At 41.8% G+C, this 23,232-nt stretch overlaps 1 protein-coding gene and 1 long non-coding RNA gene across 3 annotated transcripts in view; both read right to left on the bottom strand.

Moving 5' to 3' along the window:
* The window catches only part of LOC310707401 (cytochrome P450 2U1-like), a 51,880-nt gene extending 29,412 nt beyond the window's left edge, over positions 1-22,468 (bottom strand). The window contains exons 1-3 of one of the 2 annotated variants that reach the window (XM_083504580.1): positions 22,114-22,468; positions 21,243-21,392; positions 20,880-21,040 (exon numbers count right to left, since the gene is read on the bottom strand). In XM_083504580.1, coding sequence (XP_083360706.1) covers positions 20,880-21,020 — 141 coding nt within the window. In that variant the 5' untranslated portion in view covers positions 21,021-21,040; positions 21,243-21,392; positions 22,114-22,468. Of the gene's footprint in view, positions 1-20,879; positions 21,393-22,113 lie in introns of both variants that reach the window. The other variant, XM_083504581.1, reaches the window with a different exon arrangement.
* LOC310707480 lies at positions 966-8,065 on the bottom strand. The gene is made up of 2 exons (XR_014526489.1): positions 7,929-8,065; positions 966-3,392 (listed from the first exon to the last, which is right to left on the bottom strand). It is a non-coding gene; the product is annotated as an uncharacterized lncRNA (long non-coding RNA).
* Positions 22,469-23,232: the final 764 nt, after the last annotated feature.

Here is a 23,232-nt window from a genome sequence, read left to right as displayed (position 1 = left end):
ATCAAAGTGGTGGAGGGAGGGGGGTAGGTTTCTGAGCCCAGAAACTTGTCTAGAAAAGCTCATAAGATGCCCTAAGCAAGCAGCCAGAACTCCCCGTCCCCAGGAGACATTTGAACTGTAACCGTGTATGTGCAAACAGAAGGGGAAACGACAGGCCGCCAGAGTTCTGGAGTACTGACCCAGAAACTGAATAGCTAGAGGAGGCCAACAACCTACCTCTTAGTAGATAGGTAGCCGTGTTGGTCTGCCATAGTCAAAATAAAAAAAATTTCTTCCAGTAGCACCTTAAAGACCAACTAAGTTAGTTCTTGGTATGAGCTTTCGTGTGCATGCACACTTCTTCAGATACACTGTGTGTATCTGAAGAAGTGTGCATGCACACGAAAGCTCATACCAAGAACTAACTTAGTTGGTCTTTAAGGTGCTACTGGAAGAAACCTACCTCTTGAAAGACTGACTCCCGTGATTAAAGAGCAGCAGTTACAGCTCTCCTTGCGAAAAGCACTGAGACACCACTTAGTGTGCTTTGGCATGCAGTTTTTTGACTTCCCAGTCTTCAAGAGCAGCGAATGTTTGGCTTACTAACAAAAGGCTTATCAAGTGAAGGTGTTGTAAGTGAGAATTCACAGGTGTAAAGTGGAAACAAGCCACATATTCAGAATTTTGAATTGGAAAATATCACCAATGAAAGTCCTTTGGGGGGGGGGAGTAAAGATTTAATGAACTGTAAAAAAAGAGAGAGTAAAATTTAATGAACTAAACTTTGAGACTAAGTCGTGCCAGGAAGTTCAACAGACATGGATCAAGGGGTAAATCTGCAAAAAATATCCTTTACTGTGCTGAGTTGCTGGTTTCTGGGATGGACTTCAAAATCTTCTTGCCATTCTCTATCACCACCTGCTGGCCATGACTGAGCCCATAACCTTTTAAAGCTATTTGTGATTTTAAAAAATGTCTTACACATATAGTTGAAGATAAATCTTTACTTGTCAGGCTGGCAACAGTTAAACAACAAGCATTATTTACATATAAATTCATGAGTGCAATATGTTTCTGACATGACAGCTTATACTCTAAATTCACTCTTCCCTCCCACCCACCCAACTGAATACCTTCAAAATGATAGACTGATTCTGAGCAGGGCATGGGGAAAGATGCAAAGAGTCTTTGCATGCTTAAAATTCCAGGGTCGATTTCTAGCATTTCTGCTTAAAGGGTTGGAGACCAGGATAGAAATATCTGCCCATCCTTATCCTGGAGAAGAGGAGACTGAGAGGACATATGAGAGCCATCTTCGAATATCTCCAGGGCTGTCACTTGGAAGAGGGAGCAAGCTTGATTTCTCCTGCTCTGAAGGACACAACCTGAACCCGTTGTGTTTGCTGTGATTTTCCATCTTGGTTGTGAAAAAAATTGTTGTTGTTTAGTCGTTTAGTCGTGTCCGACTCTTCGTGACCCCATGGACCAGAGCATGCCAGGCACTCCTGTCTTCCACCGCCTCCCGCAGTTTGGTCAGGCTCATGTTTGTAGCTTCGAGAACACTGTCCAACCATCTCGTCCTCTGTCGTCCCCTTCTCCTTGTGCCCTCCATCTTTCCCAACATCAGGGTCTTTTCCAGGGAGTCTTCTCTTCTCATGAGGTGGCCAAAGTATTGGAGCCTCAACTTCACGATCTGTCCTTCCAGTGAGCACTCAGGGCTGACTTCCTTAAGAATGGATAGGTTTGTTCTTCTTGAAGTCCATGGGACTCTCAAGAGTCTCCTCCAGCACCATTATTCAAAAGCATCAATTCTTTGGAGATCCGCCTTCTTTATGGTCCAGCTCTCACTTCCATATATCACTACTGGGAAAACCATGGCTTTAACTATACAGACCTTTGTTGGCAAGGTGAAAAAAATAGCCCTTCCATTTACACTTCTTCCATTCTTTTTCCAAGAAAAGTTCCAGAGGTTTGATAGCTTTCCTCTCTAAATTCACTCCAAGTTGTGTGCAGACTCCTTTCTCTTCCAACTCTATCTCTGCCAGCTTAGGATGTCTCTTCATCTCTTCATCGGTGGCTTCCTTCCACTCCTCCAACATCACAACACCGCCATTTGGCTGTTTCAGTCCTCTAGTCACCTTTTGTGAAGGACTTCTTCATTACACCATCTGTTGCCTCCACCTCCACCATTTCATCCTTCTGTTCTGGAAATCCTTCATCCATATTGTTCTCCAAAGTCTCTTTGTCCTCTTTAATTCCACTTTCCATTTCATTCTTCTGTTTTCTTAGCTTTTGGGTGGTTGCTTCCGTACCCATCTCTGCTGTTTCTCCTTGTTAAAATGTTACACACACACACACACACACACACACACACACACACACACCAATTACTCACTTCCTCCATCCCTCCATTATTCCTAAAGCCACAGTTATCTCAGTTTTCCACCATCTCCATTTACTCAAACTTCTGCCATTGAAGGAAAGGCTAGTGGAAGTCAGGGGAACGTCTGTTTCAAACTTCTCCTCCTTCCATTCCCTAACTGTCATAAAGGATGTGAAGCCTTCAAATATTGCATAGTGCCTCCGCACAACCTATTTCACTCCTGATACCTTGCGTGGTCCGCGTTCCAGGTTCCGGGTTCAATGTAGTGATTTAGAAGAGATATTTTATTAACAAGCACACATGTACAGTATCCACCAAAGAAACTTAACATTCTTCAACTGCAGAAGCTGATAGCTTGCTCTTAGGAGTCTACTCATCTTCAAGATACAATAACATAGCGTGGGGGGTGTTAGAAGGGGGCTGCAGAAGAGGGAGAGAGGAGGAGGTGTGGGAATGTGTGTGTAAGCGAGATTTGAGAAAAGGAAGGGGAGGGGGAGGAGAAAGGGTAGCAAGAGTAAGAATGGGGATGCAAGGGAAAGTTGTCAAAAAGGAGGGAGTAAGGAGGCATTGGGAGAGGGATGAAGATGAAAGCAGGGGCATGAAAGGGCCTGAAGAAAAGGAGGAGATGGGGTGAAGGGGAAAATGGATGCAAAGCAGAGCTGCAGAAGATAAGAGAAGTGGCTTCAGAAATGGAGCTGTGAAGGTGAAAAGAGACCTCAGTAGCTGCATGGGATGAGATGGGAAGGGAAGGGGAAATGCTAGGGGGTTCATGTGTCAGGAGTGGCCAAGGGGTCACCGAGTGCAGGAAGCAGGGGTGCAGCCCCTAATATTTTCCTATCTTCTTATGTGCTGCAGCGGGGAACTGCACAGAGTTTATAAGGATGGGGATGTGCTGTAATCCCTATTATAGCCTCTTGATTGAGCTCTTTGACTCCTTCTGGCAGCTGAAAACTGAATGCCCTCAGCAGGCTGGTCAGGAAGATGAATATTTCGATCTTTGCCATCTGCATTGCCAAACATATGCGAGCCCCTGAAGAGGAGACAAGAAGAAGAGAGTAAGTGAGCAATAATTTACTTTCCCATGTTCATTGCTTTGTAGCTATAAACATTCTGCATAACACTTTGGCAAAATAGACATAGTTAGGATAGGGAAAACATCAAGGCTGCTGTCAATTTTCTAGCCTGGTCAGTGCTAACCTTTCTTTCTTCTTGCTATACTTATGTTTTGTTCTGTAATTTGAAGTTCCCAATCTCATATCAAGGAAGATACATTCGGGAAGAGGATGGATTGAAGATGAAGGGTCCTGTGGGAGGGGCAGGGCAGAGAGCATCTCCCAGGGCTAGAAGCCAGTGTAAGAGGGTCTAGCTCCCAGTGAGAACTGGGAGGGCTCACTTTTCTGTGTGCAGAATAAGGGTGAAGATTTAATTTTGATAGAGGACCCTGTTATATCCTTTATTTCTTTTCAATCTTTTCTTCCTTTCCTATTTTTCTTTCTATTTTCCCTTTTAGATTAGCATGGTTTTTATTGTGACTCACGTAGAAAACTTTCAATAAAACTTGATTTTAAAAAATTAAAGGAAAACTTTGGTCAACTGCCCAAGTCAGGAATGCAGAAAGGGATTTAGACCATGAGCAAACTGTCCTGCCAGATTTCTCTTTCTCGCAGCCCTGCACCACAGCGGGTACGGAGGGGAAAGGAGCACAGCGCGGCTCCCTCAGACAGCACATTCGCTTTCCTACCTCAGCTGGAACGGACCATTGGGAATCTCGGGCATAGGGGATCCTGCTGCTGCTGCGAATGCTGCCACCAGTAGCAGGACGCTGCTTGCCTCCCTGGCTGCTTAAGAGTGCTTCTCTCCCCTCCACCTTTCTCACTTTCTCACCCACCCCTCTGCCTTTCTCACTTCCTGGTTTTTGCGAGACTTCTGAAGAATGCATGCTCAAATCGCATGGCTGAATCGTTACCTTAGGGTAGCAGCCAGGCAGGGCAGGGCGTTCGCTCCAAGGGTGGATCGAGCGCTTGGATGGGGAACGAAAAGGGGGAAAAGGGGGGGGGGACAGGCGGGAGAGGAGAGAGTGCCTTGAGCATCAATTGTTAAGTTATTATGCTTCTGTGTGTGAATTCTGTGGACACGCACAAACGCGCCCTCGCGCAAACTGGCTAACTTGCAAATCAGCCCCGTAATCTCCTCTCTTAAATGAAACATTCCAAGCAGGGAGGCTCATCGGCAATCCAGTAGCCTTTCTGAGAAAGGGAAAGGTTTTGTTTCCAACTGCAATCTATTTATATGGAATTGCACAGTGCAAAGGGCAATGCTAGCTGTTTATGCTTTTCCTCATGCGATGTGAATAGAAATATTGTTTTGCAAGGTGGAATAGCCTTTGCACAGAGAAAGAGGGAGGGGGGAGTCCAACGCTTACAATTCGAGCTGAAAATAGGATGGTAGTCAACTAAGCTTTACTCAGAGTAGACCCATTAAAATGAAGGACTATGACTAAGTAAGGTCCATTAATGTCAACAGTTGACCTTCTCTGAGCTGACTACTGTCCAGAGTTTCTTTCAGACGAATAGACTGTGATCCTGGGTCCTAGTATGGCTCCACTGAAGGAGGGAGAAACATAGACTCTGTTGATGTGCATGAGCTAATTTAATATGAAACATTCACTGAAAGCAAAATCTCTTTTGAGAATAAAAGTCCTATATGTTTCTGAAAGGTCATGTTCATGCCTTAGAATCTAAGGTGGCCCCCAGATGTTGATGGGTTCCAACTCCCATCAGGCCCAGATAGCACAGCCAAAGGCAGGGATGATGGGTGTTGTAGTCCAACAGCATCTGAAGAGCCTACAAAAGCAAAGCAGGTCTGGTCTGATCAGATGTTTTCAAACTTGCTGAATACTCAGTGCCTATTGAACCAATGATATCTGTAGTCATTATTTAGCACTTGAATACTGTGAATCTAATCCACAAATATCCTTGCAATAATCAGGCCAGTCAAGCCCCAAGCCAGTATCCCAAGCATATCTGTGGAAATAGTTGAGCTCAGTTTCCTAAACCCTTGTCTGATACCATCCATCTACACATATTCTGGAAACAAAAGTTACTGAAACAATTTGTTGTTCCATACTGTCAGGGAACTGACATCGGAGCGAGAGGCGAAGGGGAGGCTCCCAGATGATGCTGGCGAAGGACCCAGCAGCAGGGGGAGAAACAGCTCAGTAGAGGGGGAAGCCAATCAGCGCAACACCAGGGATAAAGGGGGGCAGGTGGGGGAATTGGAGAGAGGGCTCCAGGACTCTTCACTGGACATCAGTGAGGAGAGCCCAGGTCCCCCGCTACCCACGCCTTCCCTGCGCAGAAGACTCCCGCGCAGTGAGAGGAGGAGGAGACTGGGTGTCAAACAACTTTTATGTTGGAAGAGGTTCAAGAAACGCCCACTGACGGATTCTGCCAGTGACTGAGGCAGCCACGATGAGAAGGGGCTGTGCAGTCAGAAAGGTTTAACAAGGCAAATTAACCGAGAAAGGCACCAGTTTACGCACGAGTAACTCATACCTATTACACATACGTATATATCTCAATGAAAAAAACATGTTTATTAAAAGCTGACTATTTATTTTCTGTTTCTATTTCTTATTTTCTATTTCTTATTTTCTCCCAGGCTTAGAAAGATTGTCCACCAACTGGGAAAACCAACGTCTCTCAACTTTCAATTTCCCTGATTCTAAAATTGGATTTTTTGTTTGTTTTAGTGAATCCATCGCACTAATTTTCAAGATTAGTGAAGCACACTGCCAAGGACTCTGTAAGCTAAATGTGCTACATATATAGTAAATGTATAATAAACCGATACCTGGAGGTTTGCAGAATTTGTAGCACTTTTAGTTGAGGTGGTCAAGTACCGTATATGCATTTGGAGAGTGCCCCTAAATTCCATACTTACAGACACTTCAGGTGATTTACACGAATTGCATACCTTAGTAGTACTTTGGTCTGCTTTGTTATGTGAAGTATCACAGACTGTCAGAAATTATCTAGGTAAATGTTTTATCTGTGTTAACAACAGTTCTTTTCTTTTGAAGAGTTGGAAGTATGTCTACAATAGTGTTGTGCAGTTCATTTTTAACTTAGGCATTTTGCAAGCTCTCTGTTAGAGTTGCTTTTTAGCCTAACATTTTTGTCACACCTCTTATAGTATGAACTAGCATCAAAAACCGACTTTGATGAAATTATTACTGAGTCTTCTTCGATTAAAGCTAGAAAAATAAAGTTCTAACCACATGAGACTTCATTGAGGAGATCCCTACTTGAAGCCAGAGTTGAATAAGAACTTGTAACGTGACTTGTGAATAATGTTAATAGTTTTCTTATTTATATCAACCAAATAACACAGATACTGTGAAAGCAATGCTGTTTTAGATCATATAGTATTATAATATAAAGTTATCATTGTGAAATAAATCAGTATGATATTTTTCTACATTTTATTTAGGCCTATCTGTATACTGTTTTACCACTTAATTACATTAAAAAAACTGTCAACTGCCATCTAAATGCCATTTGCTTTCCTGAAACCTTTTATTAAGAAATAATAAATTAAATATTGTATTTTCTGGGAAAGAATTCAATACAAGGTGAAGTGTGTGAGGAATTGAATGGCACAGGGTGGGGTGGGGTGGAGGAGAGGCAGAAAGAAGAGCTAATTTGTCCGTGGCTAGGGAGCGCACTGATCACTGCAGATGGTGACAGCAGCCACAAAATTAAAAGACGCCTGTTTCTTGGGAGAAAAGCAATGACAAACCTAGACAGCATCTTAAAAAGTAGGGACATCACCTTGCCAACAAAGGTCTGTATAGTAAAAGCTATGGTTTTCCCAGTAGTGATGTATAGAAGTGAGAGCTGGACCATGAAGAAGGCTGATCGCTGAAGAATTGATGCTTTTGAATTCTGGTGCTGGAGGAGACTCTTGAGAATCCCATGGACTGCAAGAAGATCAAAACTATCCATTCTTAAGGAAATAAGCCCTGAGTGCTCACTGGAAGGACAGAGCCTGAAGCTGAGGCTCCAATACTTTGGCCACCTCATGAGAAGAGAAGACTCCCTGGAAAAGACCCTGATGTTGGGAAAGATGGAGGGCACAAGGAGAAGGGGATGACAGAGGACGAGATGGTTGGACAGTGTTCTCGAAGCTACCAGCATGAGTTTGACCAAACTGCGGGAGGCAGTGGAAAAGAGAAGTGCCAGGTGTGCTCTGGATCATGGGGTCACGAAGAGTCGGACACGACTAAACGACTAAACAACAACAACAAGGGAGCGCAATCTGGACAGTTCTGTCAGGGGCGCAAGATCACCTAGCTATGGCTCTGGTCCCAAGCCACCAACCTAGAGATCCCCTTAACTTACCATGGCTTTGCCCCATTCTGCTGACCAGCAGTGCCACTCCAGCCAGAAAGATGCTCCTTCTGCTCTGGCCCACTCCCTCATGTGCTGCAGCTCATGTCATTTCCTGGAAGCAGACCAGTAAGCACATCTACAGATCACAACATAGCTTGGTCTTCTGCGTTTACCTGCACCAAATGGCAGATATTCTTCTCTGTTCACGAATTGTCCATCCTTGTCCAAAAAATGATTTGGGTTGAACTCTGCAGGTGTCTCCCATCGTGATGGATCAAGAAGAACAGAGCGTAGATCGGGAACAATAATAGTCCCCTGCAAATAAGAAACAAGTGGCTTGGAATGCATTCAGATCAATACTTTTTTTTAATTGTCCCACACTATCCCAAGACTAATCATTGCAGAGACTGATCTGAATTATTATTATTATTATTATTATTATTATTATTATTATTATGGTGGGTGGCTTTGTACTCATCAGTGTAAAAACTTTCTGTACAGGCAGGAACACAAGAGGACTTTCCCCCACCTCTTTTAAAATGAAACCTCACGACCAGGCGGAGACTTCTGGCCACTACATGCTCCTCCCCTGCCACAATTGCCCCATGGAATGGCACTTGCTGATGTTGAAACATGTCTGCAGATGGAGCTCCTGCTCTTGCCCTTCAGATTTTTGAATAGACAGGATCTTCTATTTCCTTGTGCATTTTATCTGAAGAGAATGATGGAAACAGGTTTATTGTGAATACTGCATTTTATTTCAGTTGGACATTTATTTCCCTTGAACATATTCCATAAATCTCTGTGAATGAGTCCCAGGTTCTTGCATTCAAAGCCCAGCTCGTCCTCCAAAGAGTTTAAGTCAGTCTATATGGTTCTTCCCCACTCTAGATCCCAGGTAAGAAAAGGTTGGAAGAGAAGCTCATCTCAGTAGTTTCTGGTTGCCAGACCTGTCTGGATTTGCTGAAGGGCTGGGATCAAAGGCTGTCATATATTCATCCTCCACCCCCAGCCCTCAATATTTCCTGTTTACTTACACTGGCATGCTTTCGAACTGTTACGTTGGCAGAAGCTGGGACAGAGCAACAGGAGCTCACCTGTCTTATTTTTTTTTTTTTTTGCATTTTAAAAAATTTTATTAATCTTTCCATATATATACATTAAATCCGTGTTTCATACATCTCATTCTTTTGGACTTCCTTCAACGTCCTTGACATTCATTCGTATTTATCTCTTTATAACGCATTCCAATCTTTCGTACTGCCATTAGTACCATCTTTCAGACATTGTTTTCCATAAGCAATACTTCTTAGTGTTTTACAGTGCCTCTTTAAATCCTACTAGCGTTGTGTTTACTAAACATTTGTTCTCCAGATAATCCGCAAATTTTCCCCAGTCATCTATAAATTTTTGATCCTTCATATATCTAATTTTCCCTGTCAATTTATCTAACTCCGCATATTCCATCAATTTTAATCTCCACTCTGTTAACGTTGGGCTTTCTTCCTGCTTCCACTTCTGCGCCACCACGATTCTAGCTGCTGTTACCGCATATTGGAAGATTTTACAATCCTTTCTTTTAATGTCTTTTCCGACCATACCTAATAGAAAAGCTTCGGGTTTCTTTACAAATGTGTAACTTAATATCTTTTTGATTTCATTATAGACTTCGTCCCAGAAGCTTTTAACCTTCCCACATTCCCACCATTGGTGATAGAACGTCCCTTCTTTTTGTCTACATTTCCAACATTTGTTATCTGTTTTATACATCTTGGCTAGTTTAACGGGTGTTATATACCACCTATATAACATTTTTAACATATTCTCCCTTAACAGTACACATGCTGTAAATTTTATATTCACTCTCCACAATTTTTCCCAATTCTCCAATTGAATATCATAACCGAGGTCCTTTGCCCACTGAGTCATCACTTTTTTGACTTTCTCATCTTTCATGTTCCATTCTAACAGTATTTTATACATACTTGACAGATTTTTCCGATCACAGTTTATTATCTCTCTCTGAAATTTCGATGTCTTTTCATCGTAGCCCCTCTCTTTCACTTCTTTTTTAAATATCTCATTTATCTGATAGTAACTCAGCCAATCGTATGTATATCTTTTTACCTGGTCGTATGGTTTAATTTTCCACTTCCCTCCTTCCTTCAATACCATTTCTTCGTACCTACCCCATTTTTTCCCCATATTGACTTTCTTTACACTTATTAACTCCACTGGTGATAACCAGTGTGGGGTTTTTGGTTCTAGTATGTTCTTATATCTATTCCAAACTTCTATCAAAGGTCCCTTAAAGATATGGCTGCAAAATCCCTTATGTACTTTTATCTTATCTCTCCACAAATAGGCATGCCATCCAAATTTGTTCTTATACCCTTCTAAATCCAATAACTCTGTATCCTCCAACTTTATCTACTCTTTAATCCAGCAAAGGCATGCCGCCTCGTAGTACAGTCTCATGTCTGGCAGGGCGAAGCCCCCTCTTTCAGTGGTATCTGTTAATATCTTAAACTTAATTCTGGGCTTCTTTCCTTCCCAGACAAATCTAGAAATCACCCTTTGCCATTCTTTAAAGTTTTTTGTGCCCTTTATTATCGGGATTGTTTGAAATAGAAAAAGCATTTTGGGGAGTACCATCATTTTGACCATGGACACTCTACCCCAGAGTGATAATTTCATCCTTGCCCAAATCTCCAGATTTTTCTTAATTTCATTCCACACTGGGATATAATTATTTTGGTATAGGTCAATATTTTTATTGGTAAGCCAGAGTCCTAAATATTTAACTTTTTTAACTACTTCAATTCCTGTTTGTTCCTGTAATAATTCTATCTTGTCTTGGTCTAAGTTTTTAACGATCATCTTTGTCTTATTCTTATTTAGTTTGAATCCAGCTAACTTCCCGAATTCCTCCATCTCCTCCAGAATTCCCTTTAAGCTGTTTATAGGATCTTCTACCGTTAATACCACGTCATCAGCATATGCTTTAACTTTGTATTCGTTTGAACCTAATGATATTCCCTTAATTTGTTTGTTTTGCCTTATTGCGTTTAGCAGAACCTCCAACACCACTATAAAGAGCAGCGGAGAGAGCGGGCAGCCTTGTCTTGTCCCTTTAGATATTTTTATATCTTCTGTTATGGCATTATTTATTATCAGCTTCGCTTTCTGTTCGGTGTATATTGCTTTTATCCCATTCCAAAATTCTTGACCCACTTCCATAATTTCTAAATTTCTCAGCATGAAGTCCCAGGTGACGTTATCGAAGGCTTTCTCCGCGTCAATAAAAATCAGACTAGCTGGCTTATCAATTCTGTCCGATAAATATTCTATTATATTAATTATGCCTCTTGTGTTGTTTTTTATTTGCCTTCCCGGTAGAAAACCCGCTTGGTCCTCATGCATTATCTTCACTAATATTTTTTTAAACCTTTTTGCTAAAATTCCCGCAAAAATCTTATAGTCTGTATTTAATAAGGAAATGGGTCTATAATTTTTTACTTGGGTTGGGTCAGTATCTTGTTTTGGAATTATTGTGATAAATGCCTCCTTCCAGGTGCTTGGAATCTCTTTTTCCTTTAGGGTCTTATTCATCACCTCAACTAACGGAACCGTCAATATATCTTTCATTTCTTTATAGTAGCTCGCAGTAAACCCATCTGGGTCTGGGGCTTTACCTCTTTTCAGTTCCTTTATCACTTCCTCTGCTTCCTCTCTGGAAATGGGGGCATTTAACATTTCTCTTTGCTCTATCGAAATCTTCCTTACCATTTTCTCTTTTAAATATCTCTCTATTTTCCTATTGTTGTTTCTATCCTTATTCCTGTATAGTTGCTCGTAAAACTCCGCAAATCCTCTTCTAATCCCTTTTGGTTCAGTTATCTCTTCTCCGTTTATTTGTATTTTGTTTATTGTGTTTTGTTCCTTTCTTTTTTTGACTTGCCACGCAAGCCATTTTCCTGGCTTATTAGCAAATTCAAAATTTCTCTGTCTTAATCTTTTGATGTTCCACTCAACCTCCTTATTTATCAACATTGCAAATTGGGTTTGGAGGGATTTTATTTCCTGCAATATCCTTTCATTATTTGGTTTTTTAATTAGTTTTTGTTCACAATCCATAATCTGTCTCAAAATCTCCTTAGTTCTTTTTTCTTTATTTTTCTTTTTCCATGCATTTTGTTGGATGAGCAGGCCCCTCATGACTGCCTTACTCGCGTCCCATACCACGTTTATTTTAACCCCTTTATCTTGGTTATCTATGAAGTACTCCAATAATTTCGTCCGAATCTTTTCCACAAATTTTTGGTCATCCCATAAGTTATCATTTAATCTCCATCTGAAAGTTCGTCCTTCAACCCCCTTCATCTCCATTATTATGGGGTTGTGGTCGGAGATAATTTTGGCCTGTATTTCAATTTTTGTAGTTCTTACTGTTAGTTCATTTGATATCCAAATTTGGTCTAATCTTGACAGTGATTCATTCGGTCCTGAATGAAATGTAAATTGTTTCTCCATGGGGTGTCTCAATCTCCATATATCTACCAAGTTATAGTTCTTCACCATTTCAAAAAATATCTTAGGTAGTTTCCCTCCTTCTGTCTTAGTTTTCCTTAATCTATCTATTTCTGTTGAGACCACCCCGTTCATATCTCCCATTATTATGATTTTTTGGTCCATGTAGTCAAATAATCTCTCTTCCAATGATCTGAAAAATTCTGTTTTATTGCCATTTGGTGCATAGACTCCCACTATTATCATCATTTCCCCTTGCCATTTAATGCGGACTGCGATCATTCTCCCTTCCTCATCCTTAAATAGCTGGTGTGTTTCAATGTTATTTTTAATATATAATACTACTCCTCTTTTTTTCTTTTTATCGGAGGAGATAAACTCATTTCCTAACCTCTTATTAATAAGGATTTTCTTATGTTTACTGGCCACGTGGGTTTCTTGAAGGCATATGATATCTAAATTTTTCTTTTTTAGAATGCGTTCAATTCCATTGCGTTTTTTCTTATCATTCATTCCATTAACATTCCAATTCCATAGTTTTAAAGACATATTATTTTAGGTGCTACTCTGAGTTAGGTGTTACTCTATAACCTTTCTGTTTCCTCTCCTTCTTCCTCCTCTTCTTCTTCTTCTAGTTCTCCTCTACTTTGTTCTTCCTCTTCACCTAACTCTAAATCCTCCCTCAATCTAGATCTACCTTCTGCACCCTTCTCCTCTTCCTCTCCCACTTGGAGCTCTTTATATCTTCTTGTGAATTTTCCTATTTCTTCGGGACTAGTCAATCTTCTTTTAACACCTTTATAGAAGAAAGAGACCCCTTCTGGAAATTCCCATCGGAAGTCAATTCTATTCTTTTTAAGTAGTTGAACTAGTGGTTTATACGATTCCCTCCGTTTAAGCAACCTTATGGGGATGTCTTTAAATAAAATAATATAATGCCCATCGATGTATAATCTTTTTTCCCTGTTTTTTTGCAAAACCAAATTTCTCATCTCTCTGTCTTTAAATGTAACTAAACAGTCCCCTGGATATTTCCTGGCTTTATTTGTTTTAATTTTCATTCTATACGCATTTATGATTATTCTAGCCACATCTTCCTCTTCCACTTCCATCCACTGTGCTATTTCCTTCACTAATCTTTCTTTTATATTCTCGTTTTGTACTTCTGGAATTTGTCTCAATCTTAAGTTAGTCTCCCTCTGTTTTAGATCGTTCATTGCGATGGAGTCTTTAATTTCTTCCTGTATTTTGTTTAACTCTACTATCTCATTTCTCAATCTTTCCTCCTCTCGCTTCATCTCTTTCATTTCCTGCTTTGTCTTTTTTAGTCCCTCGTCCACTCTTTTTGAAACCTCTTTAATCTGTCCTTTTAGCTCGCTTACTGTCTCTTCAATCTTTTTGTCCATTTTTCCGATTTTGTTGTCCACCTGTTCCAATTTTGTTTCCAGATTTTTTTCGCTTTGTTTTATTTCTGCGAACATCCTCAGTATTTCTGTCCTAAATTCTGTTTCTTGTTTTGAAGCTCTCCTATCAGTTGGGGTACCTCCCTCTGCCCCTTTCTTCTGCGTATGTGACATTGTCCTTAAACCTTGGGAATTCCTTTTATGCCGGAAAAAATATATATATATATATGTAAATGTATTCCTTATAGTTAAACTATTCAGCTTTCAATTAGCCCCCAAGAGGTCTTAGTCCCTCGGGATAGTATAAACCTTCTTAAATTTAACCACTTGAAATAGTCACTTGAAGTAACAGAGTCTGTTTCCCCAACCAAAAAAAAAATAAATAAAAAGAAAACTATCCCTCCCCTCCAGAGATTTTAAAGAGGTTAGTTAGGTCCACCAACCAGATTCTGATTACACTCTTCCCGCCTCAATTCAGACTCTTCCACCCACTCTTTAACAACCACTTTAACAACCACTTAGCCTGTGAGAGTCTGAATCTCCAGTTAATCTTTTCCAAAGTTTAGGTGCAATGCTTAATTTAGTCCAGCAGGGGGAGTCAGTTCTTAAGCAGAGTTCTTAAGTGTATAGAGAGTTAGTCAATTAGTCTTTCCTGTTTGTGGTTTCACGCTGTTCACACTGTTCTTCCCCCGTTCCTGCCTCTTTCCGTGACCCAAATGTTAAGTCCAAAAAAGATAGAGAAAGTATAACAAACGTAGCAGATAAAGAAAGCTCCCAAACAGCGATACAATAGCAAACGTGATTCCAAATGTCCAAAGAGTAGTCTTCCCTACTCCCGGAGTTTTCTTATAAACCACTTGGCGTAACGTCTCACAGGAGTCTTAGTAAAAGTCCTCTTAACAGTGATCTCCTTTTGTCTTTTTTTTATGTAGATTGCTCTTTGTAGTTCTGTGTCTCCGTTGCCATGACGACTAAGTTTTTTTCTAGTACCGCATTTCTCTGCCCTCCCTCGATTGTTTCCCTTTCCCCTCTACAGTGGGAGAGGGTCTAATTTCAAAGTGAGTCAGTGGGGGAGGGACGGACAATGTAGCCACTAGCAGTAACTTACTTTCTCCTTCGGCTCTGCAAACTACACTGCGTCTTTTCCCGCTGAAGACAAGCTAACGCTGAACTCGGCTGTTTCTCTTTCTTCTCAGATACTTCCTTAGGCTCTCCCCTTTGCAATTTCCAGCACTCTTTCTGCGTATCTGAGTTTCTTTGTATCGAGGGCAAGGCGCTTAGCCTGCAGGCTCGAGGCTTCGCTAATTCGCCGCTGTAATGGCTGCCCAAATTGCCGTCTCTCGTTCCGTCGCTCTCTTCGCCTTTATACAAAGGCTACCTGACGACCAGACGAGTGACACCTTCGCACTGCTGGGCACCAAGACCTCTGGATACCCTCCAGAGGGTTAGCGGGAGTTTTGTCGCCCTCAAAAACTCCCAATTCGGCCGAAAAGCTAGAGCTCTCTCCGGAGAGACAAACCCTCGCCTGCAACCGGATCTGCGCCCGCCGGAAGTGAGCTCACCTGTCTTATGGATTTGAACTGCCAACCTTCTACTCAGCAATCCCTAGAGGCTCAGTGCTTTAGATCACAGTGCCACCCGCATCCCTCATGTAATGGAGCATGGAGAGGCAGGAATGAGGCTCAGTCACTTATCTCACAGCAGGGGCATTCTTGTACATTTGCTGCATAAAGAAACTGCTAGCAGATTTGCAAAACAAAACAGTTACAGGTTGTGGTATGGTATCAAACTGGAGGGGGGGATGTGTTGATTCCTTTTTTTTATAAAAATTTTATTGGGTTTCCATAGTTTATATAGACATAACACAAACACACAAACACAAAGACAAACATGCATAATTTCAAAACCTTATTTTCTTAACCACTTTCCATGACTTCCCCACCCCTCCCCTTCTTGCATCCTGATTCCAATAGTTAACTCAGCAAGTTCTTATCTCCAACTTTTACCTTATTAATATTTTACTTAATTCTTCTTAATTAACCAGATTTTAGTTTTAAACCTCAATTAAACCACGATGCTCATCATTTAAATCCTTTTCTAAAGTCGACCTACATTCCCTTCCACAAATTTCCCAATTTTTAAACTAATTAAAAGAATAATAACATAAAACAAGATATAATTATACACCCTTTGGATTCCAAAACTCTCGCCCCCCCCCTTTCCCGGTTTCGATCCCCAAAGAATATCCATCAGTCTATCAGTTCTCAGCCTGGATTCCTCACGTCTGAGGCTCTCAAATCTCTCTCTGCCGGTTTTGTTGGTAATCCTTTGTGTTGGACATCGAATCTCGGAGAAGCTCTGTCCCAGTGGGATCTATGTTTCTTCCAACCAGACCTCCATATTCAAAATCGGAGCCCAAATCATATTTCTTGTTCCTTTTAAGTCCAAATGTCCCAAGTGTCCCAAGAGCTCCAATTTTCGTCTTAATCAAATTTGTAATCCGTAATTCTTCCGATCTCCCCATAGGAAGAGCTCTCCAATTTCGATTCTCAAATTCAAACCACATTCTCATCATCCAGTTCTTGTTTTCTTTGTAATCCATTCTTTCAGGCCTCTGGTTGTCCTTTTTCTCCTGCGGCATTTCAGCTCCTCCTTTCCACTCCCCCAATTCAACACGTGTCTCCTCCTGTTTAGCTGCAGAATTTTCTTGAGTCAAGTCCTTGGCACAATCCACAAATTTATTTACTTTAGAGTTCAAGATTGTTAGGTCTGTAGCCATAGCTTTACTCTGATCTTGCAACTTTCCCCGGAGAAAGAACATCCTATCCAACTCAGCCTGTATTTTTCCATCTGCAGCCATTGTAATGTCTCAGAACCCCCTCTAGAGGGATTCTAGTTACTTTGTATTCTTTCTCCAACATTCAGGTTTTTATTTTGTATCTTCTTTATTTTCAACAACTTAAAGTCAGGTAAATCAAAACTAACCAGCAGAAATAACAAGAAACAAATTTTCCAAAATTTGACAGCTTGTTTGACATCTGTCAAACTCTTTGTATCTCCTCAACAGGCTCTCTCACGGATTGCTCCCGGATCCCGGGGGGTTGCACGTCAGCTCCTAAAAATCAGTTCTCATCCTCCAGCACAAAACTTCAAATGCCAAATCGTGGAATTAATAACTTTTGTCTCACACAGAGAAAAGTGGTCTCTCGACCTTAGTTATCCAATTCTTGCTTTAAATTATCTGCAAGACGGGGGGCGGACTTCCTTTTAACGCTTCCCCCGATCGTACCGAATTCAAAGAAAATGAGATTTTTGAGTCCAGTTTCCGTACTACTCACGGGTTGTTACTTTTTGCAGTCCGAATGTTCAAGGAAAAAAGTCAGCGCTCTCCGGCCATGGCTTGCGGCTTCACTCCGTTGAAGAAGCGGTTTACTCACAGCACCGCGCCACTCTCCGTCACCCGCTCCGAAGCCTTCAAAAAGGCTTCTTCGCGGGTCGGGGGGCGCAAATGGTGCCCGCTGAGTCACCAAGTCCACAGGCATCCACGCCTGTGGTTTCTAAGGGTCCCCACGTCGTCGCCGCGGCAGGACCCGTCTTCCACTGAGCAGATTCCCTCCGGAGCTCGGAGGGAATCCGCCATTTGCCTTCCGCGCTAACCGGGAAGTCAGAATGTGTTGATTCCTGCATTGCAGGGGGTTGTATTAGAAGACCCTTGGGGTCCCTTCCAACCCTACTATTGTAGGCTTCCTTATGACAAATGACAGAGCATTGCCATGAAACTCATCTCCAACTATAAACTTCCTAGAGACATTTTATTCTGTTACTTGACTATCCTGCTCATTCAGTGAATTTAGGGCAAGGCCCATGGTTTCCCCCCAGTCCCAGCTTTCTGGGCATTTTACTTTTTTCCATCTGTTAATTATAGGTTCTAGAAACTATGAAGGAAAATGTTGGTGGGAAAAATATCTTTCCAGACATGAAAGTCAAAAACAATTAGCTTATTTCAATATCGTTTACCTTCCATAATTTACATGATAAACTCACTTTTAATGCTTTCCGATATGAAACCTTTAAAGAACTATTCTCCACCCTAGTGGTCAAGAGAAGCCCTGGCCCTCCTCTCTCACCTTGGATATCTGGATGACTTGCCAGGAGGAGAAGTGCCCATTGCAGAGAACTCCTAGTTGTGTCCGACCCTCCTACAAAGAGGTCAAAAATGCACTGGGCCAAGTTTTCTTCCTCATAGGTGGACTCTGGGTCATTCCTGCTCTGGTGTTGAAAATGGGGAAAGTGACATGTCATTTACATGCATTACATTCTGTCCTTCAGCACTTTATCTTCCTTCCCCCACTTATTACCATACCACCCACACATGCTTCATGAGAGGTGGGGTGTCCTCTTATAGTGCCTAAGGTGAAATGGGAAACTGCTGCCACCCCCTCCCCCCCCCCCCCGCTGTTGCTGCCCTCACTCGCTGGATCATCACCTTTTCATGATGAGTGGGCTTGCAAATTCCTATGACCCTTGCGAGCGAAGCCATTGGGAATCTCGTACTCCCACCAGGGTCACCCAAGGCGGTAAGGTCAAAGGGGAGAAGCTAGACAAAGAATGATCCAAGAAGTCATCAACGGCAGAACAGGCGGGTGATAACAAGTGGTATGTTACAACGGAATTTACCGGTCGCCATGACAACTCATGCCATCAGAACAGAGCCTTACTGCGAAGACTGTTCATTGGTCAGTGTGCACTGATCTACAGACATAAAAAAAATTCATGTACAGGCGTCTTCCAAAAAACAAATCCCAAACCCAAACACCCAAAGTTCCCTGGTGATCAGCATATGGTAACAGGGGCAGGATTGTGAAATCTAGAAGCCCTTAGTCATGAAACAGCACATGGGTGGTGGATACAGATTCAGTCATTCTGACTCAAGGAACAAGGCAGTTGAGCAGCTCGGCAGCTGTATCCATGACTGAGCAGCCCTTTTTAGGATCTACTCTGCTCACTCCAAAATGGGGGAGGGGCTAGAAAAGGTGCCCTAAACATAGTCTGCCTCTCTTTTTCCCTGACTGGATTACCATGCCCAGTGGGGTCACCACCCAGTGGTGGTAAAAGACAATTGAACTTTGGAACATGGAATATATGGACAGATATAACACAGATAATGAGCATCCTGAACACAGAACTGCAATCATTGCAAGAGAGATGTGACGTTTTAACATCAATATTGCAGTGCTTCAAGAGACTCAAAGAGCAGGCAAGGTACAACTGAAGGAAGAAAAAGGAGGCTACACGTTCTTCTGGAAAGGTCTATCTGAACAAGAAGGTCAAATACATGAGGTAGGCTTCGCTATCAAAAACAATCTTGTAAAGCTCCTGTCAGAAGTCCCTACCAGACTTCTGGTAAACTCACCAAAAACCAACAGGCTACTATTACCAACACACTCATTCAACAAAATAAATAAATTTAAAACTTCATGGAGGCATCCTCAGTTTAGTTTAAGAATATTTTGTTTTGGATTTTCTGTTTTCTCAGTCCACATTTGAATGTCAGATAAACATCAATCCAAAAAATGCTCCAAGCAAGACCCCTTAACATACTTAAGTTTCCACTCCTTTACACTCACATTTCCTAGACATTTCTATATTTGCTTATGGATGGATGTCAACCCACTTGAGCAACTAAATTGAATATGAGAAATATTTGGAGGGAACTCAATGCGATTTTCAACTGAGATTCAGAAAAAAAGACACAGTGGTACCTTCGTTTTCGAACAGCTTAGTTCCCGAACAACTTGGAACTTGAATGCTGCAAACCTGGAAGTCAATGTTTCGGTTTACGAACTTTGCTTCGGAAGCTGAATGTGCTCCTGAGCTTCCATTTTCACTGTTGCGCTGCTAATTTGTGCCCCCCCCCCCATTGTAATGAAAGCCTTCCATTTCTGATTGAAGTGTCATGAGGTGATATTTGGAGCTTATATTTGGTGCTTTTGTTTTTGCTATTTTTTGCGTTTTTATTTGTGTGGCTTTTTCCTTTTTGTGACTGTAGCTTGTTCTTCATTTTATGATTGATTGATTGATTGATTGATTGTGACTACGGAAATGGATAAAAACCCACCATCCAAACAATGACTATCATCAGCGCAGGTAAGAAAGAATTTTAATTTTAATTTTTATCCATCCACAATACTGTTTTATTTATTTTATAGCAATGGCCTCATTAGATAGTAAAATTCACGTTAAATTGCTGTTTTAGAGGTTGTTTATAAAAGTCTGGAATGGATTCGTTTTCCATTACTTTCTATGGGAAAGCATGCCTCACTTTTGGAACACTTTGATTTTCGAACAGACTTCTGGAACGGATTACGTTTGAGAACCAAGGTACCACTGTACTGGTTTCCAGGCAAGGGATTAGTATTCACATATAACAGGGAATATAATGATATAATGGCTCAAAATATTTTTCCAGCTCCCCGGCATAATTTCAAAACTGGGCACAATCTCAGGACCTCTCCTGGAACAAGTTACTGCCCTTTTGTGGTAGGTGGCGGTGGGTGGAGAATAGGGATGGGGGGAATTTAAGTATGTTTCATGAGTACTTTTTTTTACAGATTAGGAATGGATGTAGAAATGTGGAGAACTGAAATTAAATTTGAGGAAAGGGTTTAGTTGATCATCCAGAAGGGGGCTGCTTTCCTCAGCAATAGCGATAGTGCTTGAGTTGCTGGTCTCTCTTTCATTAAAAAAAAAATTGGTGGTGGCTGCAGGGGCCTCACCATGATTGCCACTGGTAGGTGGGTATAGAGTAGACACATTTAGTTTTCCATGATGGCAACAAAACGATGTAATTCACTTCTTGAGAAGATTATTTTGTTCACCTCTCTTCCCCTTGGTGGGCTCTAGATGACCTATTCTCAAGGTCATTTTTCCATTTTTGTCCCATCTGCCCTCCAAAGAGTCTCATGTGGTGGACAAAGTCTTCTTTTGTTGCTGTTTTATGGGGGGGGTTGTGCGTGTTTTTTATCTCAATGATAATCATGAGCAATGGATCAGGCTGTGAGATAGTAAGTGGTCCTTATCTCAGATCAATTTAAACCTGATCTCACTTCTCCAACCCTCTATCAGAATACTGATTTGTGGTATTAAGGCCCTTGGGAGACCTGTTTGGCAGGAATGGAAATGACTACTCACAGCATAACCAAAGCTACATGCAAATTGTAGGGGAAAATCTATGGCTTCTATCAGCTTCTGCAACCTTTCATCTTCAAAAGCAAACCGGTGCCCAAAAGCCACAGCACTTATCATGTTGGAGACTGAAGTAGCGATGGGCATGGAAGGGTCAAGTGGCTGTCCTGCAAAATAAAGTTATACTAATGTTAGCTCAGTTGATCCAGTTCATACTGAGAGTGGGGTTTCATGGTGGCCAAGAGAAACTGCTGGGATCTCCATTAGGAACCAAGAGAAGCATATCACATTCCTTTCTAAAATGGACAGAGGTAGAACACAAATATATCTCCATATGCCAGCTCAGCACCATCACTTAGCATCACATACCCTTTGAACGTGCAAAAGCCTCCACGAGCTAATGGGCCTCCTCTGCTACTTGGTGCTCCATGCCTTTCTTTTCCCGCCACAGCTTCCGCAGAGTAACTACAACAAAGCGTCTCTGTTGCCTCCAGGTGTGACCATTTGATAATAACATACCTAAGGAAAATCAGTGAGAAACAACAACAATCATACCTCGGGTTAAAGTCGCTTCGGGTTAAATCTTTTCAGGTTGCCTCCCACGGAGACCCAGAAGTAACGGAACAGGTTACTTCAGGGTTTTGCAGCTCACACATGTGCAGACGCTCAGAATGATGTCACACGCATGTGCACTTTACAGTATCAGCAAAAAGTGAGATTTCTCGACAGCTCTACCGTTTTCATTTTTGAAGAGAAAACTGGTATCTGATACAGTGTGATGTCGACAAGTTTAGATTTTTCCATGGAAGGCCGTCACGATCAAATTTCACTTCTCATTTGGGAGACAAATGGTTGGCAGGTGTTGTAGAAGGATAAAGGACTTAACTTGCTTCTGGCCACCCTGACCTGGTGGGTCAGTTTCTCAGCCAGAGCAACAGACCACACCAGAGCATATCATGAGTCTACTGAAAGCCCTGCTGTACAGTGTCAACATTTAGCATTTTGTAAGCAAGCATTTATCAGCAAAATAGATGCTTTGATTCACCAATTATTCCTAGCAAAGCTAAGAAGGGAGTTGGGTTTATCTATGTAAACAGCCCCTAGGTGTTGGCTCCTAGGTAATGCATTTCCCGTTGTGTGCAGCAGTAATAGAGAACCTTTGTTCTGTTTTTCTGGACAGCCCTTTAAATGTTTCATCTTCAGAAAATACCAGTAGAAATTCTTATTCTTCACTACTTACCCTTCCCTTTTATCAGAGTCCTAAATAAAGGAGTCTCTGGTCGCTCATCTAATTCTTCAGAGTGGTCAATGAGCGCTTCTTTCACTGCTTGGAATCCAGACAGTACTACAATGGGTAGATGTCCTAACCATATGCTGTAAATATTTCCATGTTGCTTTCCCAGCTACCATTTGGGTCAAAAGAGAAGAGAGGAATGATGTGTTCAAAAAACGCAGTTGGAGATTTCAACTTAATACGAGAACGTCATCCTCCTTCACCTCTGCAGTTCCTCACTATGTGCAGTTCTCTTTCTATCATCTTTTCCCCTCCTCCTCCTCCCCTTCCTTCCTTCCTTCCTTCCTTCCTTCCTTCCTTCCTTCCTCCCTCCCTCCCTCCCTCCCTCCCCTAATTCCAACCCATTTGTTTTACTCCCTCCTAGCCATGTTGCCTCTGCCTAGGATCAGAGCAGCAGAGACACTTCATAGTAACCAGCCCTCCTGTGACAGACAAGTAGATGCACAAGTCATTGCCAGAAAATGATCTTGCCACAATCTTTGTGTGTGCAGGGATGTGGAACCTGTAGCCCACCAGGTGCTTTTGAACTTGAACTCCCACCATCCCTGACTATTGGCCATGGTGGTTGGGGCAGATGGGCATTGTAGTCCAAAACATCTGGAGGGTACCAGGTTGGCATAGGCTGCGTTAGAGCCCTGGGTCAGCTTTCAGACCCACGGTGGGTCACAGCAGGAGCATCACCACCATGCAAATATATGGCAAGGAATTCAGATGATACATGTCTGGGCTAGAGAATATTACCAATTCCAATGTTTTAAAAGTTAATATGTTCATATCTGATGGCTGAGTAATTTTGTATTTTTTGAAGAGTTTTCGCTGAAAAAGCTCAGAATTGTATTTAAGAAACAAACAAATAAAATAAATTATGGTCTGACAAAGAGTAAACGCTTGTGGAGGAGGCAATGGAAAGGTGCCTGTTCTGTTTGTCTCTTGTCTTCCCTAGTTACACGTGAGCTGCTGCTGAGAAAGGCTGATGTGCTCCTGCTTCATTGCCAATTGAACAATCTGTTGGAAGGGGAGAAGTACACAGCATTCTAGGCCAGGGATGTCCAACAGGTAGATTGG

Source organism: Podarcis liolepis (assembly GCF_965112155.1).
Source record: "Podarcis liolepis genome assembly, chromosome: 5".
Classification (NCBI taxonomy): Eukaryota; Metazoa; Chordata; class Lepidosauria; order Squamata; family Lacertidae; genus Podarcis; species Podarcis liolepis.
This window is presented reverse-complemented; position numbering and strand designations above follow the sequence as displayed.